At 32.0% G+C, this 11930-nt stretch overlaps 2 protein-coding genes across 3 annotated transcripts; one reads left to right on the forward strand and one right to left on the reverse strand.

Moving 5' to 3' along the window:
• Positions 1-1160: 1160 nt before the first annotated feature.
• On the forward strand, positions 1161-2355 carry LOC131621419 (transcription factor MYB48-like). The gene is made up of 3 exons (XM_058892462.1): positions 1161-1404; positions 1513-1642; positions 1755-2355. The coding sequence occupies exons 1-3, from the start codon at positions 1287-1289 to the stop codon at positions 2209-2211; spliced, it is 705 nt and encodes a 234-aa protein (XP_058748445.1). The 5' UTR covers positions 1161-1286; the 3' UTR covers positions 2212-2355.
• Positions 2356-3799: 1444 nt separating this feature from the next.
• On the reverse strand, positions 3800-5780 carry LOC131621420 (ATP synthase small subunit 6-A, mitochondrial-like). 2 transcript variants are annotated; one of them, XR_009289563.1, is made up of 3 exons: positions 5589-5685; positions 5455-5497; positions 3800-4031 (listed from the first exon to the last, which is right to left on the reverse strand). XR_009289563.1 is itself a non-coding variant. In XM_058892463.1 (2 exons), the coding sequence occupies exons 1-2, from the start codon at positions 5707-5709 to the stop codon at positions 5451-5453; spliced, it is 168 nt and encodes a 55-aa protein (XP_058748446.1). In that variant the 5' UTR covers positions 5710-5780. The 2 variants fall into 2 exon arrangements, 1 of the variants encoding a protein (XP_058748446.1); XM_058892463.1 differs by lacking the exon at positions 3800-4031 and having other exon boundaries at positions 5451-5497; positions 5589-5780.
• Between the last annotated feature and the right edge of the window lie 6150 nt (positions 5781-11930).

Raw genomic sequence — 11930 nt, forward strand, 5'->3', positions numbered from 1 at the left:
TTAAATTTAAAAAAAAAATCTATTTAATTGAAAAAGTTTAGACTTCATGGCATAAAAAAACTTTTTAAATCTATTAAACTGATTTATTTAAATAAATATGAATAAAATGAGATAAAAATAAAATAAGATGAAATAAATAATAAATAAAATTTAGTTATCGTGAATAACTTATCAAAATTTTAAGGAATAATTTCATAAGTTCTTAGAAAATTTCTAACAAAACTTATTCTATTAAATACAAAACATATTCTATATTAAATACAAAATATATATTCTAATAGTAAGCTCGAATAAATAAATGCAAATAAATATTTGGAGATATGTTTGAATGAACTTTTTTTTTTAGTTTTTCAAAACCATTCTATAGATTAATTTTAAAAAGGAGTTTTAAAAAAAAAACAAAATAAAAAAATTGATAATTCTACTTTTTAAAATTATTTTAAAGTTGCACAATATTACAAATTTGTATTAACATAATTTGTATTAATGAAAAGTGTACTTTTTTTTTCTTTTTAATTCTCAAAACTTAAAATCAAAAATCAAAATCTCTATTATTTGACTTTTTTAATTTTTAAAACTCTAAATAGAGAATAATTTTCAAAAATAATTTCGTAAAACAAATTTTATGATTTTAAAATTTTTAAAACTTAATAAACAGTTAACCCTATCAAACAGACATTAGTCTCATGGTTAATTGTTTAGTTTATATAAACCATGCTCAATGCAAACAAATGAAATATGGTTAAAGTACTCTAAACTAAAATATAGTGAGATATTTAACAAGCACTAGTTAATTAGTCTATAATTCTTCCTCGAAATAGATTCATTATGTTTTAGTCAGTCTTCACATAAAGAAGAAAAAAAAAGAATATATAATTTATCTAATATATCAAAAATCATAATTTATACTTTATATATAGTGTGATGTTATATAAATGATCCTAATATTTATTGAGTTTTTTTTTTTTTCTCTATAAACTTCAACTCCTATATGATTATATGTCCATGTAATATAATTGTAATGGATGTCATTGTCTTCGAGAATTGTCCCATAGCAATTGATTAAAGTTGAATAAGCATGTGTAGCACTTGTACGGTTGATATGCAAAGTCACTTATTATTATCATTTTTCACAATAAAAACCAAACATTTAAAACACTACAACTCCATATATAAATACCACCATCTCACACATAGGTTCTCCCATGTACTCAAGCACAAAAAGAAAAGGAAACCATTCTCAACATTCCACTTGAAGAAGAACTTGAAGAAGAAGAAGAGGAAAAATGGTTCAATCTGAGGAAGTACGAAAAGGGCCATGGACAGAACAAGAAGACTTCAAATTGGTGTCATTTGTTGGATTATTTGGAGACAGAAGATGGGACTTTATTGCTAAGGTATCAGGTTTGAAGGTGGAGGGAGACACTATCATATAGGTAATGCTTATTTTGGACATGTTAGATTGTGTAATAAGCAACCTTTTAAGATTAACCTCCTCATTTTTTGTTGTAGGTTTGAATAGAACTGGTAAGAGTTGTAGGTTAAGATGGGTTAACTATCTTCATCCTGGTCTCAAACGTGGTAAGATGACACCTCATGAAGAACGTCTTGTCCTTGAACTTCAATCCAAATGGGGAAATAGGTATGTGTCTGGTGTCTGGCACACGAGTCTGGTGTCTGGCCCGTCTTATACTATAGATTACTGAGATATGATATACGACACTGATATATGTGATTATGTTTTGTTTATGTAGGTGGTCTAGAATTGCGCGAAAGTTACCTGGACGAACGGATAATGAGATAAAGAATTACTGGAGAACTCACATGAGGAAGAAAGCTCAGGACAAAAAGAGAAACTCATCAGCTCCATGTATAGAACATCACGTTTCAAAAGATGCTGAGGAAACAAGTTTCTATGACACAGGAGGATCAAGAGTATCAACACAAGTTAAACAACATGAACAAGAAGAGATTTCAATGGATGATATATGGAAAGATATTGATATATCAGAAGAGAATAGTGGTCTTGAGAATGAAGAATTTTGCAATGATAATAACAATAAAAATAATAACAACATATCATGTTCTCTACCAATGAGTTCTTCATCATGGGAGTATAATTCCTCAAACTCACTATGGGTGATGGATGAAGAAAGCATGTTATTCCCTAAGAGTGATGACCCTTATTTTTCTTACTATGCTAATTACTAATTAGGATTCTTTTGTTTGATTGTTCATATTATCATTTTGTGTGTCACTGCCACTTGTTTTAATTTAGTCTAATTAATAATAACTTTTGTATAACATGGTTCTAGTTAGTGTGAACCAGCTGTAATAATCCCCAAGGATAGATAACATCTAGTCTTGTCAAAGTTTTAGTGCTTTTTTTACTTTATGAAGAACATCCAATAAGATAGGGAGTTGGTATGTTTGGGATTAATGTGAAATATTAAGTGCTTGTACTTTAAGTTTACATCATAAAGCTTTAATCTCGTTAACACCTCTTTACTAATACAGCTGGTTTGTTCTTTATAGTATATGTGTGCTTGTCTTGATAGATCATTCAATAAAGTTTAATCAAAATCAATAAGAGTGAAAAATTATGGATCAATGTCTAAGATGTGCTTATCATTCTTTTAGTACTATTGATCATAATAAGTTGTCATAAAAAAAGTATTAAAACAATAAAAACTCATTTAAATCAATAAAACATTTTTATCAAGAAAACAACTAAGTATGTGTTTAGGTGAACTTTTGACGAGTAAAATTGAGTCTGCAAGAGATCACAAGACAAAAATGCGTGAAAAAGTTTAAGCTTCAAATTGGAGCGTTGAGAAAACGTAGATGCAAACAGATGTTAAATCATTGTTGAACTGGAATCAACTTCACTGATTGATCAACCAAACATGATCAAAACAAAATATGTTGTGCAATTGGATACTAGAGAAGTAAATGGGTGTTTAGATTCTAAATTAGTTATGCATAATTTCCAGTCAGCCAATAAGAGATTTTACAAAATTTAGTGACAAGAACTGCTTGAAGAAATGTATTCTCTAATCTCTATAACTAGAGTGTTGAATTTATTAGAAGACGTTTTCTAATCTCTATAACTCCAGTGTTGAATATATTAAAAGATGATAGACCATATCGCTAATTTTTAAATTTTGATCTAAATTCATTATTTTATTGAACACATTCTAATTTATAGTTATAATTACTCATGTCAAAAGAACCCAAGAGATGGAGAATCTCTACATGAAGATTTCAAAAGAAATTTGCTAATCAATTTTCACTCATAAACATTCTTCAATTCAAGGAGGCATAGACAGACATTATCCAATTTTGAGATTCTCACCATTTAGTGGACACTTCCATATGGGGATGTTATCATTAGGTTCATTGGTTAGTTCTCAATTTGATTTGCAAACCCATTTTTAATGAACTAGCCACATTCATTTTAACAACTACAACAATTTTGAACTTCAATAGTCAAGCCCCTTTCAAATGTGTATCTTAACCCACCTGCAACTTGTATCCTCCCTCTCTTAAATCACTATTTGTGACTGTAAGAACCTCAATAAAAGTGGATGAAGAGGAAGAGTATTGTATGAGTAGTGGCACAAAATACTTTAGAAGTACCTTAGAATTTTAAATCATATTGCTGACTTAGAGAGTATACAAGACAATTTGAAATGACAATGAGATTACTTTTAGTTTAACTTGCTAGCATTAAAAGAACATCTCCATAGGTTAGTTTTTGTTAAGTTCTCAAGTAAAATGACAGGGTCCAAGTCCAAAATAAAAGAAAACTCATGATAAAACACACGAATCTAATCATTCGGAACTGCAGAGTATATGAATTTATCAGTCACATTTAAGTAAAATCAAATTTGATAAAATGGAACATGAAGAGAGTATGTAAATTATCTCCCTTCGGTTATTTCAATTTGAAAAACTAAAGCAAGCAAAGATCTCTTGTTACATCAATAACAGCTTGCATAACCAAGGTCATTCTTCCCTTCAGAGATCACCTGGAAAACACAAGAAAAGCATACTATTCAATTAACAGAATCCAAAACTATGTATGACAGTGATAATTAGAAATGTGATTATCAAGCTTACTGATAAAAACAGATATATGGAGAATCATTAGCGGAAAAAAAAAACTGAAGACCTGTTTAAAGAGAGATTGCCAGTCACTCAATCAAAGTGGTTATAGTTATTAAGCCGACCCAATCTAAAGCAAAAAATAAATCATACTATTCTATATTGGTTCCGGCATTATCTATCTGATCATTATAAACCTAAATTAGTTCTGAATTATCCCAAATTAGTTCCCATGATCCATGAAATCAAAAAAGTTTCATAAATTGATTTCTATGAAAATGTAAAGACAATATTAAAATAAACTATGCACTAAATACCAGAGTAGTCAATACCGGATAGTGGCGCGGAGCGGCCGGCCCTAAAAATGGGATAAAGGGATAGCGTAAAATGGGATGGACACTATTTGATTAGTTCTTGGACAAATTACATGAATGATAATGATAAACATATCAAGTGCAAAAGGAAGAACGAAGTGCTACGAGAAGCGAGGGAGGAACTTGTGATTTTTCTTTGAAATGGCTGAAGTGCAAAACCGTCGATGAAGGTTAGAATGGAGTCTCAACTAATATTTGATTGAAATACCCATAAACCATTTTAAATTTAAGGGTTAATTTTGGTTTATCAGAGGGGGAAATGATAGAGGAACAGAAACCGCTCCATGCCGGGAACCGTTCCACCCCTGCTACCCACTATTTACCCTATAGCAACCGCTATAGTATTCTGCACCAATAAGGTTCTTCCCAGAGCAGCCGGCCTCTGCTCCGCTACAGCGGGATAACGCCGCTATAGTGTTCTACACCGATAAGGTTCTTCCCATAGCAGCCGGCCTCTGCTCCGCTACCCTATAGCGGGATAGCACCGCTATACTGTTCTGCACTGATAAGGTTCTTCCCATAGTGGCCGGCCTGTGCTCCGCTATACAATAGCGGGATAGCGCCGCTATTGACTACTCTGCTAAATACTTTGATTCAGTAACATGAAAGTTTCGTAACCACATCGAATATAAGTTTGAAATCATAATCAAGTTCAAGTGCCACAGTATTTCTAGTTTATCATCAAGGACATAAATAGAATAAGAACTAAGAGTAAGATAATACTGAAGCATGTTCTACCATATTAACTGATTATCCAAACTCTAAAAAATTAAATAAGATGAAACAACATGGAAAACATAAAATATATATCATAAAAAACCTAGAAAAATCAAACTATGGCAAAAAAAAACAGAAATTATACAATCGACGAATCAAAATTTCAATTATCAGCAATTGAAAAAACGAGATCCAAATTCAAATCAAACAAAAATCAACCAACAAAAAAGCTAGGGTTTGATAAACTGAGCCTTACCTCTTGTGAGCTTGAACGAATTTCGAGTTTTTAGCATCCTCCTCTACAAATATACAAGAAAATACGAATCAGATTCATAACAAAAACACAAAATTCACCATTCAAAAAAAAAAAAAGAATTGAAAATGATTTACCAGTTAAACCAAGGGAAAACTTGGTGATTATAGTTCCGGTGATAGCGAATCCAACGACAAAAGGCCAGTTCTTCTTCCATTCTCGCTTGAAGAAAACTGGCCATGGATCGAATTTCCTCATTTTTCTCTGTTTCTACGCTTTCTCTCTTTTCTTCGTAGTAGATCTATTAGCGTTTCATCTGTTTATACAACAGTGTTTTTCTTTTTTGTAGCTTAAGAGCTTACTGGGCTCAAATTATTGCAAGCCAATGATACTTTTACTAGACGCACCTACTTTTAAGCTTGACACCCCCTATAATGCATATTAAAAAAAAATCTATAACCAGTGTCCTTGGGGCACTCTTTAAGTAATTAAAGTAGTAAATTTTTGAACTTAATAAAAAGTAAGTAATATAATCTAAAATTAATCATTTTATTCACAATTTTTGACCATTTTCAAATTTTTCACTAAATTTTTATATTTCTCTGCAATCACTATACTGATCACAAGTAAATTTGTTTTTTTTTATTTTATTTTTATTTTTTATATGTTACTACACTTTTTTAGTATGTATGTGATACAAGGATAGTCACATTTCTTATAAAATACGGAAAAATAGCATGTTTTCTATATAAAAAAAAAAATTGTGTTTTTCCATATTTTACTGTAATATATATTGAAGAAAATTTTCAAAGTGGATATTACATTTATCCTAAAATATGGTTTGTTGCATTTGGTGTACTTTATTGTTTGCAAAGTTTTACATTTATAATTTTTTTTTATTTTTAAATATCTCCATTTTATTAAATTGTATAAGTTGTATTGTCTATTTTTAGTGATGACCAGTGAAATTAATTGTCGTACTATAAGTTGATTGAGTGATAGTTATACCATACGCTCAACTGACGTACATGGTGATAATTAATAAATAAGGTCATATTCAAATAAAATTAAGGTTACTAGACTTTCTTCTACTATCTTTTAATGTAGGAGGACGAATGTTGTTCATGGACCATGAACTCTTTATCACAGAGTAGATCTCATACTAAGATGAAGATGTTCGTAATCAGCTGGATGATGAGGATGTTCAAGTCCATGTACAACAGAATGATGATTATGTTCATGAGCATGTGCCTTAGTGTGATGATAAGGACTAGAAAGGTGATGGTGGATATTAGGGGGGAGGGATTCAATGACTGAGACATGGTAACTTTGTAACTTTGACTTATGTCTCTCTTTATAAATATCATTCTCTCTCTAAAAATAATATAATATAATTTTTCATTACTCTAATAAATTGCCCAAAGTCATAAAGTCATGAAATAGTAAAGTCATGGAATCCATTCCCGGATATCAGGTGGTAGATGGGTTTCTAGGAGAACCCTCTTACAAGACCATATTGACGTAATATAAGGACCAAGTAGGAGCAAGGTTATAGCAAGGAGAATTATATATTATTATTTAAATATTTAAATATTATTATATTATATGAAATATTTGATAATTAAATTAACTATTACTCTATGATTTTGTTCATGGCTGGCCAAATGTCCAAATAGCAAAGGCTGAATTTGGGGTGTAGATTTTAATTCAAAGTTCTTAGGCAGTTTTTCATTCACGATGTAAACGGAATAGCTTTCCATATCGGGGACTATTCCTAAGATAGTCTTAGGATTTATTTCTGCATTAATTTACGTTTCGGATTTAAGTCAGCCAACATATTACAATTTCAGTTTTCCGATTAATTACAGGTTCATTTACTTTTACAACAATCTACTTTCTTGCTTTTATTTTCAGCTATTTATATTTATGCTTTATCCTTTAGCTATTGTTATCATTTCCAGCTTTTACCATATTTCTTCAAACATCGTTTTAAATTATATTAAACCGTCTGTCATGTTTTTATTTGATCACAAAACTCAGAATTTCTTTTTGTCATTATGTTTAGCTAAATAGGTTTGAGTCCGGTGTATGAGGACCGTTGTTACCGACGGGACTCAGTAGAAAATAATATGTGCGAACTTATGATTAAAATTCTGTTTTGGTTTTAATTTCCAAGTCTAATTTAAATAGCTTTGTCATGAGAGTGAGAGGTTATTTAACACAATTTTGTCACGAGAATGAGAAATCAATTAAGGTTAGAGCCGACACCGCGAGAGCGTGGGGATCGAACCGGATAGTGGAAATTAGGCAACAAATCTAAATGCAACGAGAGCGCTTTAGATGCGTTTAGGATATTATTGGCTTTCAAAATATATTTCTTAGTTATCGGGCGAGCGAGAGCAAAATCTTGGAATTAGGAAGTATGACTTAGTTAATACTGCGAGAGCGTGAGGCGAAGTCTTTAAGTTGGTATATTCTACGGAACTAAGTTATAGTCGTAATTAGTACGTGTTTTCTATAAGTCCTTCAGGAACGCAGAAATCATATCCCGGCCTCGTTTTAGTATTATTTTCAAACCTTTAATATTTAGTACTTTTATTCCCGTTCTTACAGTTTTAATCATTAGCCTTAGCTTTACAAAGCGACGATAGATTACAGTAGGTTGACATTGGTCTCTGTGGGTTCAACAATCTTTTATATTACTTCGATATTTTCGTGCATTTGCAGACGCATCAATATATAAAACATAATGAATCCAAAAAAACTCTCACAATACTCAATATTTTTTGTATGCATTTATTTGGATGTTTGGTCTTAGGTTTTTTCTGGTAAATTGATGCTTGTGAACAAACATGCTTTCAATCTCCATTTGAGAATTACTTACACAATGAGACTTTTTTTGGAGTGGTGATTGTACACGCCAAACACAAAATATATTAGAGACAAATAAAAAGATTAAGATATTTGCCCCCTCGTGATTTTCAGATTCCGTGGATATAGCCCCTGTGCATTCCAGATTGACAGTTCAGCTGGATTTTTATTTTATTTTTATTTTTTAAAATTAACAAAATATACATTGGTATATATGTTTCAATAGCTGCCCACTTACTCTCAAATTATTTTTAATTCTTTGGTATATATGTTTCATAGCTATATAAACATTAACTCTGTTGTTTAACCAAATGATGTGGGACTTGTGAAGCAACACAATAGGTATGCATGTGTCTAAACACATTGTTGTCTGTGCATTAATAACTGCCTTGACTTTCTTTTACTACATTAATATGCTAACTGTAACACCCCTTCTAATACCCCAAATAATAATATTAAACAAGTAACTCAGAGTAAACATGCATATAAATAAGGGGCGTCACAACGACGTTTTCAAAAACTAAAAGCTCTTAAAAACCAACATTCATACATCCATAAATATACAATTCATCTAGTTATCAATATAACACATCCTACTCAACACAATTCATAAGAAATATGCATACACAACAGAAATAACAATACTCATGTATTTAATAATGATCCATGTCCCATACCATGATCATGTCACAATAATATCCAAGACGGAATCATAACATCATATCCATAATACTTGGCACTAAGGCCTCCCACAAAAACAATAAACATCATACAAAATCATAAGGTAATATCAAAGCTCTTCGGTTAAGCCACGAACAAGCAACTACTCATCTGAACCTGCACGTTACCAACCAAGGGTAGCATTCAAACAGAAGAGTGAGAATTCAAATTATTATAGAAAACATAATAATGGGAAATGCACAATCTAAACAAGCAAACATTTCACAATTCATCACTCTTCATAACAACATGATTTTATCTCCAATATAAAGTTATCATGTTGCAATACAATTATGAATCACAATCAAGTTCACAACATCATATATCAATGATTTACATATATACGCATATATCATCCATATATATATATATATATATATATATATATATATATATATATTGCATCCCACATCAAATATGTATCAATCACATATATCACATTCAAATCACATTCATATCACTTAATCACACATAACAACATTTCACACCGACACGTGCGACTCTATGCGATATGCATGTGGATCCCTTTGTTATCATTTCCAATCATGCCGATTGTCATTCTCTCTAGACTAGATAACCACCTCAAAGCTCCATACTCGTTAAGCTTTCAAACCCCATACTCGTTAGGTTTGGGACAAGTAAATAACCTTCACGAGATTACCCAACATTGCCACTTTCAAAGACTCATGCTTGTGTACGTGTGCAACAAAACAAGACTCATGCATTTAAGATAACCACTCTATCTCTTAAACTAAATAATCACATCTTTACAACTTGCACAACATTACACAACATGACATTTCATCCAATATCAAACACCAATTAGCATTAACAACTAATCACATAATTCATGTTTATCATATCACATAATACATTCATGAACATTGATCATAAACAATTCATCCATAACATACATTCATAATTATATGTTACTCTCAATCAACATCATAATTACTTAAACGAGTGCGACCAATCCCATTCTATCATATAGACAATCATATAAGCTTCAGTGTGCTTCAAACGGCACGCAAAAAGGAGTTACGGATCAAAAGATATGAACATTTTAATTTCCACAAAATAGGGCATTCGCCTGGCGCTCGGTGGCAGGAATGTGGCCACTCTCTCGTCCACTACGCTCGCCCGGAGAAGGCAAGGAGGCGCTGACTCGCCCGACAAAGAAAAACACTCGCCCGGCGAAGAACACAAAACAACACTCGCCCGGCGAAGCAAAACGCTTGCCCGACGCTCCACACCAGAACCAGAAAATGCTGATGCGTTTTCAGCATCCCAACACCATACCAAATTCGATTCTAACTCAACAAAACTCATTCTAACAGAAAATTATCATGTATTATAGGTTCCTATTCATGTTTCTAACTATGGGTCATACATATAACATATTAAACATGAACAATCCACAAAATCACATTGATTTCTCATAAACCCTAACATTTATCATTTCATGAAATTGAAAGATGAAAAGATTGCATACAAAGTATACATAACATTACCCAATCATGAAATCCTATAAGAATTTGGATTCTAACCCTTACCTCTTACTCTTAATCCACCATCTTCAAGAAATCTACAAATCCCTTCTTCTTCTCTTCTATGTTCCTCTCCTCTTTCTATTCTTTCTAATCAAAATGATAGTAAACTCTAAAACCCTATTCCTTACTATCTTCTCTTAATTAATTGGGCTTAACACAACCCACTACTCTTTCTAATAATTAGGCCCACCACCTATTATATTATAATCCTACTATTAACAAAAATAGCCTCAATTAATAATAATCACCCAAATCAAATAATTATCATGCCAAATAATCATTAAATAAAACCAACAATTACTAAAATATCAAATAAGCTTAACTAAATTAGGCCCATTTAGCTAATTCTCTATTATCCTACCAATTAATAATTAGCTAAATTAACATAAAAACGCACAATTAAATAATTACCACACCAAGCATCAATTAAATAACACAAACAATTATTCAAACATCAAATAATCCTAATTAATTAAATATCTAATAAAAATAGGGTGCTACAACTCTCCCCTACTTAAAAGATTTTCGTCCTCGAAAATTACCTCAAACAAACAACTCTGGATACGATTCCTTCATCTTATCCTCGAGTTCCTAAGTGATATTGCCATCGGCAACTCCTCCCCATATCACTTTCACCAAAGAAATCTCTTTACCACAAAGCTTCTTCACTTCTCGGTCTTCAGTTCGCATAGGTGATGTATCAACCGTCAAGTTATCTCTTACTTGAACATCATCTAATTGAACAACATGTGATGGATCCGCAATGTACCTCCCCAATTGAGACACATGGAATACATCATGAAGATTAGAAAGAGACGATGGCAATGCAATCCAATATGCCACTTAACTTATCCTCTCTGAAATCTGATAAGGACCAATGAAACGCGACGTCAACTTACGCGACTTCAAAGCTCTACCAACACCCGTTATTGGCGTAACTCAAAGAAACACATGTTCATCCTTCTCAAACTCAAGAGCCTTCCTCCTCTTGTCATGATAACTCTTCTGACGACTCTTAGAAGCCTTCATCTTCTCTTGAATCATCTTAATCTTATTTGTAGTCTCTTGAATCAACTCGGGTCCAACCACAACACTTTCTCCCGACTCATACCAACACAAAGGAGTTCTACACCTTCTTCCATAAAGAGCCTCAAAAGGTGTCATTCCAATACTAGAATGAAAAATGTTGTTATACGTAAATTGTTGTTATACGAAAATTATTGCTAAGAGAGGGTTGAGACAGGGGGACCCCGTCTCCCCCATTATTTTTGTCTTAATCATGGAATACCTTCATAGGTGCTTGGTCAGATTGCAAGAGAACCCTGAATTTCACTTTCA

The sequence above is a fragment of the Vicia villosa genome, unplaced genomic scaffold (genome assembly GCF_029867415.1).
Source record: "Vicia villosa cultivar HV-30 ecotype Madison, WI unplaced genomic scaffold, Vvil1.0 ctg.000004F_1_1_1, whole genome shotgun sequence".
NCBI classification, from domain to species: Eukaryota; Viridiplantae; Streptophyta; class Magnoliopsida; order Fabales; family Fabaceae; genus Vicia; species Vicia villosa.

Coding starts and splice junctions, on each gene's coding strand:
- LOC131621419 (XM_058892462.1), top strand. CDS start 1,287: ATGGTTCAATCTGAGGAAGTACGAAAAGGGCCATGGACAGAACAAGAA. Junction 1,405..1,512: donor CTTTATTGCTAAGGTATCAG/GTTTGAAGGTGG, acceptor TTTTTGTTGTAG/GTTTGAATAGAACTGGTAAG. Junction 1,643..1,754: donor CAATCCAAATGGGGAAATAG/GTATGTGTCTGG, acceptor TTGTTTATGTAG/GTGGTCTAGAATTGCGCGAA.
- LOC131621420 (XM_058892463.1), bottom strand. CDS start 5,709: ATGAGGAAATTCGATCCATGGCCAGTTTTCTTCAAGCGAGAATGGAAG. Junction 5,498..5,588: donor GTTTTCCCTTGGTTTAACTG/GTAAATCATTTT, acceptor GTATATTTGTAG/AGGAGGATGCTAAAAACTCG.